Here is a 24396-nt window from a genome sequence, read left to right as displayed (position 1 = left end):
ACTGTAAAGTTTAGTGAGGTCTTCACTGCTGAAATGGGTGCCCGAGTGTTTTTGTGTATGCTGTACTTTGAAAATTTAGTGTCCCTTGGGCATTTTGATTGTTTGGATTTGTAGTGCCTTTCATATGACCAGACACAGAAGCTGAACAATTATCAGCAAAAGCCTGGAGAAATGAGGGTACTATGTATCTCTAATGATGAAAGAAGAGCTGTATTGATATTTAATTGATATTGTAAGCAATGGCTTTTTTTCCCTCAAACGACATTCTGATTTTGTTCTTCCTTTCTGCTTACAAAGGTGTGAGCATCAATTAACTGCAGTGCACCAAAATGAAACCCTAATGAAATAATAGACTGATAATAATCAGCTCTCAGTTAATTTTCTGTATGTTTTTCAGATCAGCTCTGTAAAGCAAGATGTATTGGCAAATCATTCTGACCATGTTTGTGCTATTGGGTAAGTTACTAAAAAAATTAAGTCAGTTGGAAATTATGCAGAATGAAGAATAATCACCATTTCTGTTTTACAGTGCTGTTTCAAGTCATGTTACTGGATTAGTATCTTACCACAACATGCAACCAGAATATAGAAAAGACCTGATGTTATCATTGTGTGAAATTGAAACGCTGACACTCTTGGGGTTGTGCTTATGTATTTTATCCCAAAAAGCCCTGCAACTGACTTTTAAGATCAGGAAGTATCAGTAGAAAGTATGTGGTGGGTCAAGACGTATTCAAATAAATGTCCCAGTCAAAATTTGGTGAGATAGAAGCTCATGGGCAATTTGTTTTGTTTCCCTAATAGGTCCAAAAGCAGAAGGAAAATCAGAACTGCAAAGTTTCGGTTAGTTCGGTGTAGCCAGGGTGTCACATTGAGTTTGAGCTCTGCTCAAACTTCTTGCTTTTGTGTGCACAGTGCTGTAAAAAGCTCAATAAACTGCAAATGTTGGATATAATAAACTTGTTTGCTAATTGGGAAGTTTTAATTGTCTGTAACAATATTGGTGTATGCTGTTCAGAGGGCAGCTGGTATTTGCCTTTCATTTTTTTGATTAAAATCAAAACTATTTAAAGACTCTTGGTGATGATGCTTAGGAAGAAAGCAGATGCTGTAATCCAATGAAGTTAGTTTCAAAATTTTTTTTCATCTTGTGTTTTCACAAAAGATGAATAAATCATTAGATTTCTGTATCTCTTCTACATAAACGTACATCTTTTTGTATATATCTCTCTTTTCTATATACATATACATCTTTCTTTACCTTGCTATATATGTACCTTTATCCACTTAGTATCAAACATTGCGTTTGTTGACATTCTTATTTTAAATACCTTATGTAATCTAAACATATTGTGTACCTTTTAATTAGAAAACTTGGATGCCTCAGGGAGTATTTATTAGGCTTCAGAGCAGTTTGTCATCATCCCATGGCCTGTAATGACTGAAAGTCGGTGTATCTATTGAGTGACCATCTCTCTCTGATTCCGAATAACCAAATAACTGTGTCTGGCATCTTTGTAGCCCTGTTAACCCAGACATGAAATAAGCCGCTAGGTGAGGGACAGAACTGTCAGTGATGGCCTCCTGTGTGTCTGTGCCACAGACAAACTGGTGCACCTGTAGCAGGAAAACATTCCGAATGCATGCTGCAGTTTATTAACGGGCTATAGCAATCCTATGCTAAAAGTTCTGTATTGTAATGCATTATTATTATTTTTTAAACACTTCTGCAGAAGTGGTAAGTAGATGCACGCATTTTGACTTTTTATTTAATTAATCCTATGAGATTGTTTTTTAGAAAAATAGGTGACTGGCAGGAATCTCTTCCCACCCTGCAGTTGCCTCTGTGAATTGGGTAGTATGGTAGTTATCTGTCCTGCTTCATAGGCAGTCATCTCACTTATTCATTTGTCCTTTTTTAATCACGTATGGACGACTAATAGTCTGTTCGGTCAACTCCACATGCAGGCAGGAGGCCTAATGAATCTGATATTTACAGAGGCACAAACTCTGTTAAATGAGAGCGGAGGAAAGAGCAGAACCCTTCAGGAGTCTGGCAATACAAAATCTGTGTGAAGAGAAAACGAAACGTTTTAACACACTGCACAGTAACACGGTGTCTGCTTTTAAGGTAGCATGCACCTACTTTTCTTAAAAGCTTTCATTTTCTGTTTTTTATATTATTTAGCTTATGCTTACATGCTATTAAACAGTGATAGAGAAATTCTGTTTTTCTTATTTTGGCTATCACAAGGCATAGAGCATGAATTAATTTCTATCTAATGAACTGCTTAAAATATTTATGACCTTACTGAGCAAAAAGCTGAACACAAAGTGCAGAAATGACCCACATGCCTTTCTGTAACTAGAGCTTTAATCTTTGAAATTCACGCAGTGTTTTACAGTAAGTTGTTTCCAAAACTGACATGCTCATCATTTCCAAAAATCATTGGTAGTGTAATTCAAGCTATGACTTACCAACAAGAGCTGCAAATGTGGTCAGAGTGATTTTATTTTGAAGACTCTAAGTCTGATGGAAAAGATTATTCTTTTCCTACATCTCATTTCCCAGATAATGCCCTGGGGTTGCATGGTTACATCCAGTCATGTATTCTTGTAATACTGTTCTTTGGTATTTAACAGTTACAATCTGACCATGTGTTATATTTACAATGGGATTGTTTTTTCTACAGTAATGGAGGCATGTTATAAGAGCTCGATTGGAAGTCTCCCAGCACTGCAGGAGGAGATAAGACTCATACCTGTACAGTGTGTGGACTTAGATTTAGGATTCACTGTATTTTGAATTAATATAAGCCAATTTACCCCAAAGAGATGCTTCCCCTACAGTCTTGTCCTTGTTCTATTTCAAGAGGTTGAGAAAACAAAGAGTTAGGTGTAGTGACTCTGGGGGAGAAGGCTGGCACCTGTCAGTTGTGACACCAGTTCAGAGGGGAAGTTGTTAGTAATTTTCTCTGCAACTCAGAGAATAGCCTGTGGAAATAGCCTGATTTTTAAGTAATGAATGAGTTTCTGTATAACACCAGCTGTTCCCTTTTTGTTGTCAAGTAATATGAACTTTTTTTCTATTTCAGATACCTTTGCCTTTATATTTGCAGACTTTCTTCAAATGGCAGTTGCCCGTTGTATGGTCCATCAGATTCCTCCCAGGAACTTTACGTTACCCTGTATGGTGCTAAATGAGACATTTTTGCGGCCTTTCTCTGGTGAAGCTGTAGAGAGTTGGTCTGGTTTGAGGAGGGAGCATGGAGCATCTGAAACCAAGCCTCCCTTGCTAATGAATGAAGAAAGTTTTCTGTGTTGCCTTTGGAGTGATAACAACATTGATTGTTCTTTGTACAGAGCAAGCATGCGAGCAAGGAAGTTTATTTCTTCAGATATAAGTATCTCTGCTTCTCAGGAAATAGGTAGGTTTTCCATTCAAGGGCATAAGAAGATACTTCTTCAAAAAATGGTTGGGGTTTTTGTTGTTTGGGGGGTGGGTTGTGTTAATGGCTATTCAGTTTTATGCAGGGCAGACAATGTAGTATGGTAAGATCCTTCCTCACAGAAGTCTGTAGTGAAGCTGAAGGAAATTGTATAGCAAAGTTTAAAAGGGCGGGGGGGGAAAGTTGGCTGTCTTTCTTGGGAAATTCTGAATAAAATATGTAGCACTGCATATAAGGACATAAGCCCAGATCTTCAAAGGAATTTAGACACTATGAGAAATATTTTAAATATTTTTATGGATATGGGCTTTAAACTCCGTCAGCAGGTGGAGGAGATGGAGAGAAAGTGCCATCTTTTCTGCCTGGATTGTGATGCCTTAGCAAATATCTGTACATGGATTAGATTGAATTATTTTTTCCTGGGCTGTTTTTCTCTTCCTTTAAAGCAGTCTCTGAGCAGCATGCTGGCCTGTTGGCATGGTGCTATCAGTGGCAGGAATCTCATTGACCTCAGTAGAGTAGAATTTCATTTTACAAGAACTGTCCAATGGAACAAATAAATTTTTGTTGAAAACTGCCACGCTAATTTGTTGCTGTTGTATATGCAGTAGAGCTGCATATGTGTGCACAAGGCGTACGCGGTACAGCCACACAGAGGCTGTACCAGTTAACAGTAGCAAAACCTTCAACCAGCAGGAGCAGCTTAATTTCTTTCTTCCCCTTGTGGCCTTGGTCCGTAAAGCCAGATAAAATATATTCCTTCTCTAATAATAAGAATGCAGCAATATCACTTAGGTTTTTAGCCTTTGAAGTGTTAAAGGGCAGATACTAGTGCCCAGTTCAGCAAGGATTATCCATAAACGTCTGCACACTTGCCTCACCTTCATGAGTGTCTGTCACTTGTCCTCTCTTTGTGAGTGAATTTTACCTTGGCTCTTGAGTTGGTTTGGGGTTTTTTGTTTTAATATAGTTCAGAAATGTTTAATCCCTTTCTTTCGTTCAGATTCAAATTGGAACATTGAATGTTGGATTAAAGGCAAGCTGGACCTGTTAGTTTGTAGCCTGCGGTTTTTGAAGTTGTACTTGGGAGCCGACTTGAAGGTTAATCTTTTATATACTGTGTAAGTACAGTCTCTGTTAAATTTGTCACTATTAGCATTAGAAATCTGAAAGCATTTTCTAAAACATCAACATTGGCTTCTCAAGCTTGCAGCACAGAGGTAGCATTAGCTTTGCAAGCAGATGATATTTTATGTAACTTTGTCCTATCTAAAAGTAATCTCAGATAGTATGGAAAGTTTACCTTTCTGTCTTTGAATGAGAAATGGTTGGAATGGAGGGTCGCCCTTCTCTGTCCTTTCCATGTTTCTTAAAATACTTTAATGAAACCAATGCTGACTTGCTAAAATATCTTTGCTGTTAAAATTGTGTAATTTTAAAGCTGTGATCTTGGTTCTGTCTTTCTTATGCTTTTCACCATATTTCCTTAGGAAACAGGCTAAACATAAATAGTCTAATTAGCTGAATTTACAGGTGATGACTTTACTTAAAAAGCCAGATATGGCTTGCCACAAATTATCTCTGTAGTCAGGGTAGAAAGCAAGTGTATTGACTAGTAATAAATATGGTTGTTTAGTTGATATAATACTTTAAACATCAGTGCTAAAAGGAAGACTAGGAAAAATGTGGGACCTCTCCAGCAGGAAACAGGAGACCTTTTTACCCGGGATATGGAAAAGGCCGAGGTACTCAACAACTTTTTTGCCTCAGTCTTCACTGGCAAGTGCTCTAGCCACACCATCCAAGTTGCAGAAGGCAAAGGCAGGGACTGGGAGAATGACGTACCTCCCACTGTAGGAGAAGATCAGGTTTGAGACCATCTGAGAAACCAGAAGGTGCACAGACCTTAGACCTCAGAGCCCCTTCCAGTCCTAGAGGCGCTCCAGGAATGCTGGGGAGGGACTTTTTACAAGGGCATGTAGTGATGGGATGAGGGGCAATGGCTTTAAACTGGAAGAGGGGAGATTGAGATGAGATGTGAGGCAGAAATTGTTGGCTGTGAGGGCGGTGAGCCCCTGGCCCAGGTTGCCCAGAGAAGCTGTGGCTGCCCCATCCCTGGAGGGGTTCAAGGCCAGGTTGGCCGGGGCTTGGAGCAACCTGGGCTGGTGGGAGGTGTCCCTGCCCAGGGCAGGGGGGTTGAAACTAGATAATCTTTAAGGTTCCTTCCAATTCTAACCGTTCTATGATTAAAGCTGAAATCAGATTTTGAGTGGGTTCCAGTTTCCAGTGTTCCTCATTGCTTTGATTTCTGAAATACCATTATATATGTGTTTGTGGGAGAAATAGATCTGACTTTGCCTCTGTTCCATCCAGTCTCAACTGCGAAAGAAAAATCTTTGCCAGTAATCCTAGTGTAATAATCTCTGTACTGAATTTTTTTTTTTTGGTATGCCTAACATCCGTGGAACAACAGATTTGAGTCCCAGCTGGGATGAAGAGGTTCTTTGTATTATGAAGGGAATTCAGTAAGTGTCATGCAGTTTATGAGAGCAGGCCCTATGGACTCACTGGAATCCTTGTGGCATTTCTGTGTTTGATTACTTTTTGCTGCAAAGGCAAGATGCAGTGCAGTCCCTGACATTGGAGAACTTGTTTCACTCCCCAGATTTCATATTAATATTTTTCTTTTAGGTTCCCTGTGCTGGGGGAACAGCTAGAAAAGCATTTCACATTTTGGTAAGGTGACAGCTTTCCCTGTTGGCTTGCTGATACCTTAACATTTTATTCACATGAGCCAAAATACCTTGAAAACATTCCCAGTTTTAAAAATATGCATTCCTGGCATGTGTTACTCCTAGGGAGTCTGGAGATCAAGCCAGAATTCTCACATATAGGACAGGCAATGTACAAAAATAATGACCTAGAAGAATCTACAAGAAAAAAGCCTGGGTCCTCTACAGCTTTTAATTTTTTCAGCATTAAAGAAGTATCCTCTTATTTTACACATCCACAGTTTGCCTGCTTGTAAACGATATCAAGTTACTTTGAATAGAAAATGTTCTTTCCAAAACAGTGCTATGACAGTATTCTGTAAGAGGCTCAAGCAAGGGTAGTGATAGGGCTTTTACCTTCCCTAGCAGCACTTCTTTGGGAGGAGAAAGATTATTCTGAAACTTAATTAGACAAATTAGGTTAATTGTCTACCAAAAGTGAATGATGTTTCCAGTTGTATGTATTCTAGGAATGCTGTATACCCTGATGGTTAATTACATTAACTGAAATCACTTAGCCTTAGGGATCCCTTTGTAGTGACACAGATGAATGCTCCCAGTTTAATTTTGAGCACTGATTATAATTTGCCCTTTCAGCAGATGGTGATGTATAGGCTGTACTCATATTTTTCACCTATTTGAAGCACCTGTGAGGCTCTCCTTTAGTTCTGGGCCTATGCTCACATGTTTTTAAGGATAAATCGTGCAGTTTGCCTCAAGACTTGTGGCTTAGTCAAATGCATCAGTTATACATTGAGCCTTCTTCAGGTGGAGATCATTAACCTTTCATTAGAGACTTACCCTTTAATGAGCTAGGCAGCCATCAGATGTTCTGCAGTTTAACGGGGCAGCTTGTTCAAATAAGCATTGTCCTAGAGCTACTACATATCAAATTCATTGAGATATAATTATTGAAAGTCCTTAGGACCCGAGAGAGCTTTGCTCCTGTCAATTCCTAATAAAGGTAGCACTTGCACAAACGCAGTATGGAGAAATACTGGAAGCAGAGTTACAATGGCAACCTTATTTCTGATATGCCTCAACATAACTACTGAAATGTGGTGATGTACCTTTCCTGAATTTAGAGGAATTGTATTATTAGGAATAGGATTCCTAATTCCTATTAATAGGAATATTAATAGGAATTAGGAAAAGTTAATGTATTTCTTCCTGAAACAATTTTGACATTTTGTTTCCAGTTAGGTGTTCCAATTGCAAGAAATTGATTGAAATTCAGGTAAGACATGCTGCAGTGTCTAATTTAAAGTCTAACAGTTCACCACGGGGCCGGAGATTAATTTAGCATAAGTAACAACACATTCTGAAGTATGGTTGAATTGTGCTCCAAAGTACAAAACATTTAGGAGGTGTTACTTGAGGTGTTGACTAAAAGAACTATCTGCGTGCAACTGAAAAGTGCAGTGTTTGGGGTGGAAAAGAAAAGCAAGCCTTGGACATGTGCCCTTCTTGCAATGTTAATTACCTCTGTGGTTCAGGGCATGCAGTATTTATTATTTTTTTTTCCTCTTCTGCAGTGTCTTATGCTTTAGCCCCATGTTTCCAGCTTGAAGTCATGTTGCCTTTAGGCATTGTCCCTCCCTTCTCTGCCAGCCATTAAAACTTAAGTCCAGTTCACCAGTTTTCTGGTGAATCTCAGAGGTGGGCTCCAGTAATCCGCTCACAGAAGTTCATCTGCTTAGTACCAAGCTGGTCTTTGCTTACCTCTCTGTGCCAAGACAAATCTCTCCAATTCCAGCAGCCAGGACTATAAAACCAAATGGGAACATGGTATATATTTTATAAGCCCTCTGTCTTTCCTCCGCACCCTCCCCCCCCCCGCCCCAAATTTGGATCTGGCTTAGATCTGATCGCTGTTGCATGATGTAAAGTGCTTTTTGAAGCAGGATTTATAGCTTCTCTCAGTGTGCTGCAGTTCTGATGTAAAACTCCAGGTTTTAAGTTTACCCAAAATTTCTCCTTTTATTCTACTGAGTGAAGGCACTGACATCTCCTGACTTGTGAGGGCTTTATAAATCTAAGCTCCTCTAGAGTCAGTATCTACAGTCCAGGAAGAGTGGTAATTCTGTGACTGGATCCATCTGCAGCCAAACTGAAGATGACAGGCTGCTCGCGCAATACCAGGCTGCCGCAGTTCTCCAGAATACTTTGGCTTTCTGTTACTTTTCTTGTAATCAGGTCTCATACATTTAGCCCAGGCATGGCAATTTGGAATAAGTTGATGTGGGGGCCCCTCATGATCATGTCCTCCAGTGATCTATTGTCTTATCCCAAACTCAGTTTTGTGAGATAGTCTCTGTGTCTTCCTGTGTCCCAGTTCGTGGAAATGCAAAGCTCATTACCCTGTTCCTTAGTCTCTGGATATCTTCCTCCAGGAGTGGACCTGGGCATCTGACACCATAGCTTGGTCTTTCCCCTTGCTTTGCCCTTGTTGCCTGCAGAGGTAGTGAGCTGTAAAAAGAAGTCTACAGCATACAAGTGAGATACTGGTAATTCTCTGTCACAGGGGGTTGGTGACCTGCCTGGCATGGAGCCGCAGGGTTTTCCTGCAGGTACGCTTGCGTTCCTACACACAGCATATTATACAGTAAAGAAACAGAAAGATTTGTGCGGTGGGAGCAGGGAGCAATAACAACCCATGCCCATTTACTCCCGAATAAGTGGCCTTTGAAACACAATACTGGCACAACACAAGATGGGTAGGAGCTTGTTAGCATTTTTTCCTCCTGTACACAGGTGGTCTTCTGGGTTCAAACAAGCTTAGTTAAAAATTGAAACAGTTATTAGGAATGATTAGGAGAAAGATGGGGCGCGTGGTGGTAACTGCTTTCCAGGTAGATTAGATTAAAGACGCGGTTTGATGAAAAGACTGCATTCTTAGGCATTGATTGTGGGTTTTTTGAGACTAATAAAATCTGTGAGCAACAATAGGAGGCAGAAAAACTTAAAAGAAAATTCTGCAAAGTCTTTGAAAGGAAATTCAGGAAAAGGAGGGAAGCCACAACTATAAAAACAAAAATATTCCAAGTAATTTAAAAGCTGTATCCTGTGTACTGATGCCAGATACTATTAGCATAAGGTTCCATAATTCTCGTGTCCTAAAGTCTGTGAGTCCTGGTAAAAATTATTTTAGGAATGTCAGTATGGACAGACTGCATCACCAATAAATGTAAACTACGTATTCATATGAACCTGCATGGCTTACGGGGTCATTCCTGCGGAGTACAGGTGCTATGAAGACTTGGTGTTATTGAAAATCCTTGTGTTACCAGCTTCTAAGAGTATCCTAAAAACAAGGTGGATGCTCAGTAAGTGTGTGTTGATGAGCGAACAATGAGGGGAGTGGGGACCTGATTCAGGCAGATCCATGTGTGTACATCGTGGGTTCCCTTGCAGTCCCAGACAGCATGATTCACACACGCTTTTCCCCATAATTCATCAGCCCTTTGGTTGCTCCCAACCACTCCTCAGTTTTTGACCTTTTCTTTTTTAAGTTGGGCAGATTATGGTAACGGGATCAGTGAATCATGCCCATTCCCCCTGTGCTCTACAGTCAATTATATGTACTAGATACCAAATTGACTAAAACCAAAAAAAAAGCAGAAAATCTTGTCTGTTCCCCTCCTCTAGTGTAGAGTTCTCTGCCCTCCTGGAATTCAAGTATTACAATGAATCACACCAACTACAAAACTATTTAAAACCTTTACAGAAAGGTTCTTATTCTATTAACTTCAATTGCGTTCTCTGAATTAGTAAAACAAAACCCTTACTATACAGAAATAATTCCAAAATGACTTCAGAACAATTCAAAACATAATCTTTTTTTGGTAAGGATAAAATGTCAAAAGCAGGAAAGAATCCAGGATGGCTTAACTGTCAGGATTTATCTTGGCTTTGCTGCTGTGAGAAGTTTGGCCACAAAGTATTCACACTATTCAGTTCAGTACCTTAAGAAGGCCGGTGTCAGTGAATACCTGCAGTACACCATAAACATCTATTTGTGTTTGAAAGAGCCTAAAGAATATCTGTGGAATAGAAGTGAGAATGAAGAATACTCTGGGAACTGCTGGTTGCTCTCAGAATAGAAGCAGCTTTGTGCCCACTTGTGTGGTATTTATTTCATAAATCAATAATAGTTTGGCTGGTGTCAATGGAGATTGAAAACAAGTATAAAAGTAATCGTACACACGAGGATTGCTCTAGAAATGCCTGTAAAACATACTTGAAAAGCATCTGTGTACTAATGTGTACATGGGAAGTAGTATGGGTCATCTTCGTGCTGCTTTTTGAGGTTGACCCAAGGAAAATTGTATGTGTTTTAGAGATAGAAACCAAATGTGATGGCCCATATTTCAGTATGAGTGTGTATGTTCTTTTTGTATCCAATAAAACATTTGCTACCTTCAGGAGACATAATGCCTGACTGCTTCTATCAGTATATGCTACTTTGTCATTTATTTCATTTAAAATGTATTGAAATCATACTATTAGAAAATCTGATTAAACTGTTTATGAAACACATATTATGCCCATGCAGCTATTAGTTGTTTAAAACTTCAAAAGTTTACCTTAGACCATACAATTTTTGCATTGGATTATGTAATCAAAAACTGTGTGTGTTAAACTCTCAAGGAAGGAGTGTTAATAGAAAAAAATAAAAAGAAAAAAGGCAAAAACCCCCTTGAAACTAAATCTGAATGTTCAATCAAAAATAGTCCCATGAGCTTTACTCCGAGAAGCAATAAAAGCAAAATGTGGTAAGTTACTTACTAAATCCTTTCCGTGAGCCTGTCCAAGACAATAGTAATGCATGTGAGTAAATAATTTGCTTTCCTAGGAAACACCAGACTATCTAGTAGGCAAACATGCTGTGCATGAAAATAATCAAAGCCTTATCTTGGAATTAACTGTACAATGTTAAGATTTTTGGAGGATGCAGGTGTCCATTTTTTTTTTTTTTTCCAAATACTGTAGGTTCTTCTAAATGACTACTAAAACCTGTTCAGAATGGTGGAGTTCTTTAGCCTTTTGTTATTCCAAAACTTGTTTTTCACTTGAATAGTTATTGTGATTATTGTATTACTTGTAATACTTAATTGTAGCAGAAGCTGGAAGGAATGTTAAATTGTTTAGTTTATATTTCAGTGCCTCATGAATAGGAATTAGAACATAATCTCCACTGGGGTGACAGAGAGTTGCCAATTAGTCCACTGTAAGGTAGACTAACTTTGTGTGCCTGAGAAGTATCTAGTAATAATTACCAGCAGGAATCAGGAACTAGTCTGAGTAAACTACACGTGAATCTAGTATTGTAAAACTTTTGTTTTAAAGTCAAGCCTTAGGAATACTTTTCATGAAATCATCTTAACTACTTGACTTGGAAAGCATTTAAAAAGAGAGAAGCTGCAAAGTAAAAGCAATTGGTTACAATTACTGCCTTTTTGACTTTTTGCATTACTTTTTTTTTATTTTGTTGTAAATAAACCTTAGCCAGATGGATAAACCTCCTCAACTGAGATAGCGTATAGAAAGAAATACTGGTTTGTTTTGCTTTATGGTTTGTTTTTTCCCATGTAGATCAGAGCTGTCACTGGGAGATGTATCTACGAGCTCTCTAAAGGGGACTGTCATGGTTGCTCAGTGTGACTGTAGTGAGTATGACGAGTGTGAGTGCTGGCTGCCTTCTCCGAGACTCAACTACACTTACATTATGTGGATGAAGATGATGATTGGCGTAACACCTCTGTGGTCACCTTTGATGTCAGTCAAGCCCATAGACATAGGTAAATATGAAGTATATTTTAAAGCTTTTTTAATGGAGAACGGCAGCAGGATGTCTCTTCTGGAGAAGGAGGACACAGACAGAACAGGAAAAGGCTTCCTGGTGCTGTCTCACTTGCACAGGGTGGTGCTGTACATGTTTCTTAGCTGCCTAATGCCTGTCTGGGCTCTAGTACAAAACCATACTGAGGAAAGGCCAGGCTGTCAACGTACTTGAGCTTTCATTTCTAATCAGGACCTCTCTGTGCCTGAGTCTGGGGCAGTGCTGGCGCTTACCTGTCTGTGTGGCTGAGGACTCAAATTAAAAAGTGAGGGGGGGAAAAAGCTGTTCCTGAAGTTACCTAGCAAATAAAAACACCTATTTTCTCAAGCAGCTCTGTTGCCCTGATGCTTGCCTCCTTACACATATAATACCAGCTTTTTCCAAGTTGGAAAACATTCCTCTGTAAATCAAGTTAAAGCAATACTGACATTATGAATTTGATATGTGGTGCTATCCAATATGCAGAGTTATTGCAGATCTTGGCAAATTTCAAAAAGGCGGGGACTCTGTCAGCTGTGGGGAAAAAAATAGAGGTTTTATAAATTTCTTCCTAACTGATGTGCTTTGCAGGCAGAACAAGTTAAAAGTCTCTGGGTGGGCTAGTTCTGAAGATGAGAGGTTGCATTTTTCATCATGCTGCTTTTAAATTATGCTACAGGAAAAAATTAAAAATTCAGAGCTGCTGCCAGTGTTTGAAATGACATAATTAGTTTGTTCTGCTTAGTGAAGTATATTTTAAATATGCATAATATTAGTATATGTTCTGCCAAGATTTAGCTCAATTAAAAATTATTTTGAAAGTAAAGCTGTGAATACTTGTGAAATATAGAGTTGTACTCGCTTATAGATGGTATCAGTAGAACAGGTAGCATCAGAAGAACAGACATAATTTGTATTGTGAGAGTGACAAAAGTGTAATGTAGAAGTTACTGACTTGTGTTTTAAAAGCTATGCTATTTTCTGAGGAAGAGTGGGTGTATCATTCTAAATTGCCCATCCATTTCCCTCTCCAGAGAGTTCTCTTCATCCTTGTGGGAAAGTTCTGAAACCCTCCATTATTACTTTGCCCTAATGTAGCTCTCCTGGAGACCTTCTTTCATAGCCATAATCACTGTGGAAGGGATGGGCATATATAGAAATTATGTACAATATGAGGACATTATCGCCTATCTCTTGAGGAGCTGAGCTAATTGCTCCGCTCAGCACTCCCATCCCTCTCTCCTCTTTTCAGCAAAACAGGTAAGTTAGTGCTTGGTTAGTGGGGAGAATCATGGACCAAGTCAAGAAATTCATGTAGTCTTAAGGCAAACGTTAGGTCAAACAGCATGTTCTGGTAACTAACTATATAACGCTGCCAGAGTGCACTTTTCCGGTGATATTACACAACGTCTTTTAATGTTTAAAGTTGAAAGGAAAGGTGTGAAAGAGACTTCTGAATCAGTAAGAACCCATTACCACCAGCAGTTACAGGCAATAAGGTTAGTGGTAACCTTGTTAATTAATTTGTCTGCAGTAAAGCCTGAACCTCCTTTGAACCTGCATCTAGAAATGACAGGGAAAGGTCAACTGAAGATCTGCTGGTCCGACCCTGTGCTGATGCCATACCCACTCCAGTATGAAGTGAAGATCTCTGCAAGTTCAGGTCAAAACGGTTGGCAGGTGAGTCAACTCTGCTCGCTTTGTTTTACAATGGAGCAATGCACGTCGATGGGTCCCTTCCAGAGCCCAGGGTTTCTTACCACCCTCCTTCTCCTTGGGCAGTGGCGCTGGTGGGCTGAGCAACGTGGCTGGTCTGGTGGAGCTGGGCATGGCACACTGGTTTCTCCTGAGCTAGTGTGTCCAGTAGACCCTGGTAAACATCAACAGAGTGTGGTTAAGCTGGCAAGCTGGACTGTACATCTGTTACACTGGGAGAGCCATTACACATTGATGAAAGACACGTCTCCTGTTAGGTCTTACAAAAAAACCTCGCATCTTTCTTTTTGGATGAAATGCTAGGTTCTGTGAAGTCTAAAGGCAAAGCTCTCTACCCTCAGCAAATCCCAAATTCCATGATACATGCGTATATGTTTAATATTTATAGCTTTTATTAGTGAATTGCTTTTTCTGTTGCTACCATGCAACTGGCTCTAGAATAAAAAGCAGTTAATTAGCAGTCTAGAATGAAATAACATGTTTTCCACAGAGGTATGCAACCTGTACCATGTTCATATTTACAGTAAATTTAAAGAAGAAAGCTTTTGTTTACCTAAAAACTACATTGTAGACTATTTGTTTTGGTTCCCTCTGTCTCTTTCTTTTTCCTGTTTCATTATACAACAATAATGGCTTCTGATAAATCCCACAGATGGTTCAAGTTGCTCTAGAAACCTCACTGGCCATAGAAAACACTCTACTTGATTCTTCACACTTAGTTCAAGTGCGGTGCAGGAATCATCATGGTCCAGGGTTCTGGAGTGACTGGAGCACACCGTATAACTTGGGAGGTAGGTCATGTGCAGTCACTTATGTGCAGAAAGTAGTCTTTGGAATAGAACAGATTTCCCAGTTTGGTTTGGTTTGTGGAATGAGTAGTTGAGAGTGTGTGTTATCCAGGGGTGTTATCCAGGGGTGTTATCCAGTATGCATGGGTTGGGCTGAAAAATCCTGTGGAAGTTCTTTCCCCTTCTGCTTCTCTTTCTGCATGGCTTTGCCTGAGATTCTGCTCCTTCCTTTATACAAGACTTGCATTCAGAGAGTCCTGCACAGTCACCTCCGTGACACCTCCTTGTCTGGCCCTGTTGCTTGCTCACCAACCACCTGTTCACGCGCAGAAAAAGCTCTTTTTCTAAGAGTTTTTCCATTTCAAAAGATGGTTGGCAGCATTTAACCTCTACTCAGTACAAGATTTTTCTCCCAACGCTTTCTCTAACTTTTAGTTTAGTATGAGGCTTTGTAGCTGAACTAAAAGTGCAGAACACAGTTTTGGGTTTGTAGATTTAACGTCATTCATCTTGGTTTGTAATGCTGAGCCCCCATCTGCATAATAGCCCCAGTCAGTCAGTTTCAATGCATGTGGCTTTAGTGTTAAGCATATAATCTTATATATTGTAATCAATTTGCTGCCCAAATAGGGTAAGTTCCTGACATGTTGCACGCAGTAAGAGCTCTCCTAGAATGAGTAAAGGGCTCCTAGGATTTAATGAGTTCCCTTATATCAACATCCTGCTAAAATGACAGGTCGTAACAGCTCTTTATTCACAGTCAGAGTATATACGAAGGGAAAGAAATATTGTTGGGCAATTCCTTGGTCAGTTATCAGGATTGCTGATTTGCTTTGCAGATTGAACTGTTTTGGGTCAGCCTAAAGATTTCAGGATTTTTTGCATTGTATTTTTCCGTGGTCTGCTTATGATTAACTGGAAATGTTTTGGTCTGTGGTGTCACAGGTATCCTCTGAACTGTTACATGACAGTACTAGTGCTTTACCTAGGCGCTTATGTGTACGCCTGCATACTGTATGCTAAATAGTGTAGTGTATGTGTTTAAATTAAGTACCAAGGAAATAACTAAACTTTGCAGAAGGAGCTCTCTTCCAAGAAAGATGAAAATACCCAGACCCTTGTGGCGATCAAGCGTGAAACACAGGATGCCTGTTTAAATGACTAGAGTTCTAACTGGCCCTTACTCTTTTGGATTCATATCTATCTATAGATAATTTTTTTTTTTAAAAGTATGTGTGCATATAGCTATATAGCTTTGAGAATTTTGGGGGGGTAAATACACGTTTTCTCGCTCACATATGCACATACTGATATTTTCAGACACGGTTTATGAATGTATTGAGAAATACGGATGTAAAAGAGGTAGAGTAGATACTGTTAGATTATTTTTTATTAATCCTGTTATGGGATGTGTAATTGTATTAAAGATACATCTCATCAGCAAACTAATCCCGTTGTGACAAACCTGAGAGCAGCACAGAGGGATTAATTTCTTCACTGCAGGAAGCTCAAATTGGCATGTGCTCCGAAGGGCCAGTGTTAGGATGAGCCAGTGGAGGCAGAGTGGAGTGTGCGGCACAGCTGGGAGCAGCACCACAGCAGATGCAGGAGCACCGCCTCGCATTCATGGAGGCACGTTAACAGCGTGAGAGTAAATGCTGAAATCAGGCAGTTATGTTTTTGTACAGCTGACTAGTGTCATGTTCTGATTTATATTTAACAAGTCTTTGACAATGACAATATTGTGAGTCTGCTCTACTACCTGAGAAGGCCTGTAGTTTGGAAAAATCCTAAAAATATCTGATATGGTTCCTCAACTATGGAAAGCAAACCTGGCCTTTTAAGGATTTTCATGCTGGCTTTGGGTTGGTCTTTGGACAGCTGTTCCTTTTCAGCAGGTGTACAACACGTGTAGCTTCCCTAAGTACCTGACTGATTGAGGCAGAGCATGTTTACATGGTTTGCAAATCCAGTGTCTTTATGCCTAGGTGAATTAATTACTGTATCACTGCTACTGTTTGGTATTAGCTACACTGCTGAGATTGTAAAACAAGTTTTTGAGACATTAGTCTCCTGCTGATTTTAATAGGAGCAGGATTAGTAACTACTGGAAAGCTTGATTATTTTATTTATTTATTTATTTTTTTCAGTCCCTTCTCCTCCAGTTCTGAATAGCAATTCTCTGAAAATCTGTGTTCCATTATTAGAGTAGTATATGATTTCAACGTCCTTGCAGGGTTCAAAGAGTTAGATTTTTATTATTTTGTTTTTACAAACCCTAACATAGTTCTTCTCTTACTTGGATTTTCTCTCACTTTCACCTGAGGACAATTTTACGATTTTAAAATCTGTGGTGTATATGTTCGTGAGACAAGTTACAGAAGGTGACCCTTTCTAAGTTGCAAGTGCTTGTTGCAGTATTTAAATAAGCTGACCTGATACCTTAAAAAAAGTGGGCTGAGTAGAAAGCAGCAGTGTTAATTAGTTTCCCAAGATTTAATTTACAGGAGCGTGTATGATTCCCTGTTTCCCTTGTGCTGCTGTGTATTGCTTTCATTGTACCCTCCAGTGATTTTCTGCTTATTTAATCCCTGTTTGCCTGGAGATATTAAAGATTATTTTAATCAGAATTTACAAATATCAGTTATGAAGGGAAACAGTCAAAGGCTCGTTTCTGCTCCTCTCCCCTATAGTTAGGAATTAAGAAGTAGGAAACTTAGAAATACAACTGGATGATGATGATGATAATAATAATATTTTTCCGTTGACGTATGCTTTTATGGTTTTTTGATGAGATTCAAATATCAATTGATATATTTTTCCTTTTTTTTCCCTTCTGTGTAGCTGAAGTTCTGTACTTCCCTCCTAAGATACTGACCAGTGTTGGTTCTAACGTTTCCTTTCATTGCATCTATAAAAACAAAACCAAGATTGTAGTGTCCAAGAAGATTGTTTGGTGGTTGAATTTAGCAGAAGAAATCCCAGAAAGTCAGTATACGCTTGTGAATGATCGCGTAAGCAAAGTTACTCTTTTCAACTTGAAAGCAACAAAACCTAGAGGAAGTTTCTTCTATAACGCATTATACTGTTGTCATCAAAATAGGGAATGTCATCATAGATACGCTGAATTATATGTAGTAGGTAAGATTCCAGATGATTTTAAATTATAATTTTGTAAGGTCAGAATATTTCCATTTTAAACTCCAGCTGGCTTTTATTGAGCAGTTATGACTTGTAATGCATGTTTTTGTATAAACAATCATATCTTTATTAATAAACTTTCAATGTGTTTTAATTAGATGTGAATACTAATATCACATGTGAAACGGATGGGTACTTAACTAAAATGACTTGCAGATGGTCTGCAAACCCAAACACATTGCTCCTGGGGAGTTCCTTGCAGTTAAGATACTACAGGTATGTAGAACTTTTAATGCACTCTTCCTGTTTGGAAAGCGTTGCTCTGGAAATACTATTACAGCAAAGAATTCCGAAGAGATGTAATTATAAAATATGCTCAGTTTCTGTAAGCTGGATTTTTTCCCAATTGGAACTCTAGGGGTATTAAATATGCATGCAGAAAGGGGACCATAGATACCTGAGTGTGTAACAGGGATTCTATTTCCCCGTTTTTCAGCATTTATAAAACATGTAGGTGCAATTTGGAAGCCAGTTTTCTTAAATTAGGTGTGTTTGCCTGTATCAGTTATAAAACTTATTCTTCTAGTTGCTCGTATCTACAAATTGTAAGGAAATAAGGGAAAAAAAGCATTCACAGTGAGAGTGACTGAGCACTGGAGCAGTGGCCCAGAGAGGCTGTAGAGTTTCTGTCCTTGGAGGCTTTCAGATCTCGACTGGGCAGGACCCTGGGCAACTTCATCTGACTTTGAATTTAACCCTACTTTGAATGGGAGGTAGGACTTGAGACCTCTTTAGGTCTCCATTCAGTCTTTGATTTTTCTATAATTCTGTATCTTTTTTTATATATACAAACAGTAGATAAAAATACAGGGATGGAATTTAATTCATTCCAGATGGAAAAAACCTTGCTCACGAAGGTAGCATCTTTGGTGTCTAAAGCAATTTGTAGTTTTCTTGGGTTTGGACAGGTGTTTTGGCCTAGCTTGTTTTCAGATAGTTGGTTTAATTTTGTCTGTCTTTTGGACAGAGCAGGAGAACTAGGGTGTGGTGTGGGGCAAACACATCATTGTTTGTGAAATACAAAACTGATTATTAAATCAGTGATATGATCATCCGTGTCTTCATTCATGTGCACAAATATTGCTTGTGATAGTATTGTTTAAGTATGAAGCTAAAAAACCCATTTGAGTTACGAATGTATTGAGCTTGAGAGTTTCCTCGAAGCGTGTTATTCTTTATATAAACTAGATAGATAGACAGACAGACAGACAACCCTTCCTGAGAAAAAACCTTTAGTTTTGCTGCTCTGCTGGACTGGATATGTGAAAGTTTTGGCAAAGAAGCTTAAATCAGCCCTGAGGCCTTAATCCTCTTTGGAGAGCTGGACTGTCTTTTCTCTTGGAGGTGGACTGAAGTTTTGAACTATTGTTGTACCCAGGTGAATATTTCTTAGGATTTTGTGGACTAAAGTAATAGCTGGAATGCTTGAGATTTCAAGTGGAGGCTTTTAGGGCAGAATTAGTGACCTGCTGACTGCTAAGGCAGGTTTTGGTTCAACTGTCTTCACAAATACGTACATAATAAGTGTGCTGCTGGGCAGGGAGCTTGAAATAAAAACCATGCTGCTCTTGCCATGGTTTTTATTCCCACTTTTTTACTGTTGAGGTTTAGCTAAAAATTTTATTTTCTAATAGGAGGTGATAATCTGTACTTTTGTTACAGCACCCCTGCTAGATCAAGCAGTGAACATTAATACAGACTGCAAATGCTTCCCAGATGCTAGTATTTATTGTGATCTTTCTTTTTTGTTCTTTTTTTTTTGTGTGTGTGTGTTAGTTAATAGAAAGATCTGAAAGAGGAAAATAAAAAAGATTAAAAAAATAAATCATGGGGGACCACATGAATGCAGTGACTATCAAAAAGTTGAAGTATAAGACGTTTAAAAATTTATAGTCTTGAAAACATCCGTATCGTTTGCATAACATTCTATTGCATATAGGGAACAAAAATACAAAAAGAACTTGAATGTTTACAAGCTTGAAACCAAATGAAATGGTCATGTTTTTTTTAATTGCCCAAGCTTAATTGTAAGAGGCACCATATATACATTGGAGTTGCTTAGACATAGACAAGTCTTAAGGATGAAAGTTGGAAGTTATGTGTGTTGCATTGACATCAGGCACGTCGGGTTTTCCAGGAGCACGCAGCTATTCTCCTTAGTTACTGATGCAGTTACATTTTACAGACGAAATCCAACGCTCTCCAGGAATGCAGTGTGATAGCTTTGCTGTTGGTGTTTTGTTTTGGTTGGGTTGTTACTTTGTCTTCCTGTAGAGTCAGCGCTGCCAGCAGAAACAGCACAGGAATTATCATGCTGGAAAAACAGAGAATGCTAAGCTAAACCTTCAAAGCACAAGGCACCAGTTTAATCGGTATTTTTGATGTTGACAGGAAGAGGAGAGATTCAGCTAAGCGTAACTTTTGTGGTTCGGTTGAATAACTAGTGCCCTATCTGGCCACTCGCACCCCAAGTCTGAGCTGTGCACAAGCCTAGCAGAAATTACGAGAAGTTGGAAAACTTTCCATCACCCATAAGATGTCCAGTGCCGTTTTACCCAGAGTCCACGTCTCCTCTCTTCTGTTGCCAGATGCAATACTAACTGTATGTGGGATTTTAATACCACCTCCAGAACTGATATTTTTATGGGATTTCCATCTCCTGGAGAGTTCACTGTACGTGTCCCATTGGTCCATGTGGCAGCTTTCCCCTGGACAGCAGTTGATATTTTGAAAGTCATATTCCTGGCTGGAGGAAACTCTTGGCTGGACATCTACCTTGCTGTCTTAATTGCTAATACGTACCACTCAAGTAACATGATTTATGAGTATTTGGAGGTGCCTGCTCTTGTCGTACCTGTTTCTTCCTGTGGTTAAGGTGTTATCAAGACATTTTGCACTAGGGAGAGCCTTCCATGGTCCTGCTTCTTAAGGTTAAGAGCCAAAGCTTTGAGGAGTAACGCCATGGTGTAATTTGTCCATTTAGTGCAGACTCAAGTTCAAGATCTGCCCAAACAACCACCAGAAAACGCCAGATGGTTCCAATGACACCATTTGTTTTAATCTCCTTCAGAAATCTATTTTACTGATGCCATGAGCAGCTTATAGTTGCAATGTATTAACTGAATGTTTTTTTTTCCTCTTTTAAGGAGCAGAATTTATTGTTCTGACTTTCCAAGTACTTCTCCAAAATCAGAGGTGAAGGAATGCCATTTACAGAAGAATCATTCTTATGAGTGCATGTTTCAGCCTATTTTTCTTTTATCTGGATATACCATGTGGATAGAGTTTAAGCACTTACTAGGAACACTTGAATCCTCACCAACTTGTGTCGTTCCAGCGGATGTGGGTAGGTCAAGATTCGTGCACGTCTTTCTTCACTTGTGACCTTGGATTTCATTCCTTATATGCTGTAGGTAAAGTACTTCTTCATAGCATTTTAAATAAATTAGATTGTGGAAAGAACGTAACAACATAAGAGTTTCGATATTAGCTTCTAAAAGACATTGGATTAAATGTTATTTCCATACATTTTGCTCGGCACAGGAGCACATTGTAACTGCAGCTAATACTTATAAAATGAAACATGCAGTTTTGCATATTTAACCTCTCGGATGTTTTGCAAAGACATCTACGGAAAATGCAAGTATTATATTTAAAAAGGCATTTTTAAGGTTTTTGGTTATCTAATTTTCCTGAAGTTTTTGATTAGTTGTTAAGCTTATACTTGATACAGTGTAGGACTCTATGTATTACAGTATAGCACTATACGTATTACTTACACAGTTATATATTTGTTTAAAATCATAGTGACTGTTCATGCTTTTGCGAAGTTTCTTTTGTGACACAGAGCACTTAAATTTGCATAAAAGCAAGAGGCAAGAAGAGTGTTTGTGTGTTTTCGAACACTGCAAAATGTGCAAAGCACATCTTATTATCTGGTCTATGACTCAGCGTTTGTTGGACTGTGTATTTTTTGGACACAAATGTGAACATATGTAGAGAGAAAACATGGCAGCTAGACTTCGGAAGTGCTACCTGAAATAAGGCAGCATAATAAAAATACATCTATTACGTGTGTGGGGAAGCATGCATACAGAGAACATAAATGAAACCAAACTATCCTTTGCATTTCAAAGTTTAAATAGAGTAAGCAAAAATGAATATCCCGGCAAGCAAAAGCAAAGTTCAGTGCATTATAACTAAGTGGAGTATGGGAATTATTATTACTGTTATTAATATTAATTTGGTGGCCTTGTGTTTTTCGAGGTTGCTCTTGTATAATTCAAAGAGAGCTGTTCGTGCCTTTTTGACAAGCAAGTTTGCTGATTATCAGAGAAGTGTTGGGAGCCTTGGGCGTCAGAAGGGAGGGTGGTGGGAGGGATGGCGGGTAGGGATCCTGCACTTCTGCTGCTTAGACAGTTTGCCAAGAGATCCTGGCACCTTGTCAGCATGGCAGCTGTAGCGTCAGTCTGTGTCGGGCACGGCTCTGCTCGCAGTTGGCTCTGCTCTTTTGGGGAAAGGTGGTGGCTCTACACGATGCTGCCCAGCGAGGAATTCCAGCAGAACTTTAGAAGTCTCGTTTATTCAAGTCATCGCTTTAAATAAAAAGCAATTAATAGAATTGACGTACTCTGGATGAAAGGTGCTCTGTATCATAGTAAAACAAAACATACCATTCTAGCACCCCAAAATTTAAAGCTTATTTCAATTTTTGTTTTTGTTATCCCCTCACTCACCATCTGTTTAGTCAAAACAAGCTTATTCTAACTTTGCTTTGTTAACAAACTAGGGCTTTATGACATTAGGGTTCAGACTGCTGAAGAGGCTCAATTTTGGTGGAATTTTATATTAGTACAATAAAAATGTAACGTAGTATTTCCATTAATCATTGCATAATGTCTGTCGTCATCCTTTGTAGGAGCTGCCTTTCTGGGCCATGTGTGCCACTGCTTTCCACAGTGGTGCACCCCATTGCTGCCAGGATACATCATTTGCAGTTTGTACCAGGGGAGGTACCAGATGTAGCACCAATATAAGCTGTTGTGGTTTAAATTAAAATGAGATGTACTGGAACTTGCCCATGGCTTGCTTTTTTTTTTTTTAAATAAATTGTTTATTCTGTAAGGAACTTTGATTTTGATATTTCAACTCTTTTTTGGTGATTTTAGTTCTGGTCAAAATTTGAATGAATTTTCCATTAGACAAACATTGCCCTTCTCAGTCAGCAGAGCTTTTGTCTGCAGTGAAAGGCCCAGCCTGGACCGGGGAATTGTTATGTTTGTGTTATAGTCCAGCTTTCCTTGGAGTAGCAGAGGCCACAGTGTGTTACCTGCCACCTTCAGGACAGAAGAAAGTAAACCATGATGACTGGATTTAATGAGAAATGTCAGTGCAGACCTTACAGTCGTTTTTTTTTTTTTTCTTTTCTTTCAATTTTCTAGTGAAGCCGCTTCCTCCTTCCAACGTTAAAGTAGAAATCACCAGGGATGTTGGGCTGCTCAACGTGAGCTGGACAAACCCAGTATTTACAAACAATGATCTTAAATTTCAGATTCGGTATGCTGTGAACAGGAAAGAAATTACATGGGAGGTACTGTCTTTTTGAATTTAGACTGAAGCATGAATTATTGCAGTGTCGTCATTTAATGTGTTGGCTGATTTTTGAGGAATTTGTGGCATGCAATGAATCATGGTTGTAAGCTTTTGCATTATCTAAAGGAATATTACTGATTAGGCCACTTCCTCATTGGATTCGTTTTTAGGAATTTTGGCTTTAACAGATGCCTAAACAGCCTTTTGTTCTTACTCTAAATGTTTTGACTTCTGTTACAGCTTTATGAAGTTTCGAATGCACCCAGATCAGCTGTGATAAAAGTTCAGAAACTTTGCGTTGAATATGTTGTTCAGGTCCGGTGCAGAGAACTGGATGGATCAGGTTACTGGAGCAACTGGAGCAGATCAGCCTATACGCTTGTAAAAGATATCAAAGGTACGTGAACTTTCAGAGTGCGCTCTAATGGTCTGTCCAGTTGCAGACTGAGGTGTGACACTGTTCTTTCAAAACTTTGTAATCGTGCAGCTCCCTTACAAGGCCCTGATTTTTGGAGAATTATTATTGAAGATCCAGCAAGGAGGCTGAAGAATGTTACGCTCCTGTGGAAGGTGAGAGCAATTACGATTTGGTCTTCCGCTTTGATCCAAAAACCATTGGTAGAATTGCCAAGAAGGGAGTGTGATAAGCAGAAGCAGTCCATGTTTCTGGGACTCTGTAGGCAAGGCACTTGGGATGTGACTTCTTTTGTGTTATTGCCTCTTGCTTGGCTCATACTAGAGGCAAGTAGAGGTTGCTGGTGAATATTGATTGTAATACTGTGACACCAGGTGGGATGGTTCTGCCTTCTTTGCTCAGTCAGCAGGTGCAAGCTTCCTTGCCTTTGTGCAGAGACCAGACCTGCTGCCTGACTTGCAGTGATGTTGCCAAAATCCGTAATGAAACTGTCACTCTCTAAACCAGGTTTGTAGTTTAGAAAGCCGACATTAGTTTATTTACGGCACTGGGTGCATGGGCGATCTCTCCTCCTATCATGCACACCCATCAGAACTCTCCGTGTGATTTTTATACATGTTTTACAACATTATTGTAATATTAG

General features: G+C 39.2%; 1 protein-coding gene across 4 annotated transcripts in view; it reads left to right on the top strand.

The window, feature by feature from the left end:
• Positions 1–24396, top strand: part of LEPR (leptin receptor) — a 44202-nt gene that overhangs the window by 4574 nt on the left and 15232 nt on the right. For 2 of the 4 annotated variants that reach the window (XM_063343768.1, XM_063343771.1), the window contains exons 2-13: positions 398–456; positions 3096–3428; positions 4453–4570; positions 11816–12021; positions 13576–13721; positions 14410–14548; positions 17390–17686; positions 17845–17962; positions 20893–21092; positions 23188–23336; positions 23579–23735; positions 23826–23908. In XM_063343768.1, the coding sequence (XP_063199838.1) occupies positions 417–456; positions 3096–3428; positions 4453–4570; positions 11816–12021; positions 13576–13721; positions 14410–14548; positions 17390–17686; positions 17845–17962; positions 20893–21092; positions 23188–23336; positions 23579–23735; positions 23826–23908 (1986 nt within the window). In that variant the 5' untranslated portion in view covers positions 398–416. The remainder of the gene's footprint in view (positions 1–397; positions 457–3095; positions 3429–4452; positions 4571–11815; positions 12022–13575; positions 13722–14409; positions 14549–17389; positions 17687–17844; positions 17963–20892; positions 21093–23187; positions 23337–23578; positions 23736–23825; positions 23909–24396) is intronic. The other 2 variants (XM_063343769.1, XM_063343770.1) reach the window with 2 other exon arrangements.

Source organism: Chroicocephalus ridibundus, chromosome 8 (assembly GCF_963924245.1).
Source record: "Chroicocephalus ridibundus chromosome 8, bChrRid1.1, whole genome shotgun sequence".
NCBI classification, from domain to species: Eukaryota; Metazoa; Chordata; class Aves; order Charadriiformes; family Laridae; genus Chroicocephalus; species Chroicocephalus ridibundus.
The sequence above is the reverse complement of the archived record's forward strand: the minus strand, read 5'-3'. Positions and strand labels throughout refer to the sequence as shown.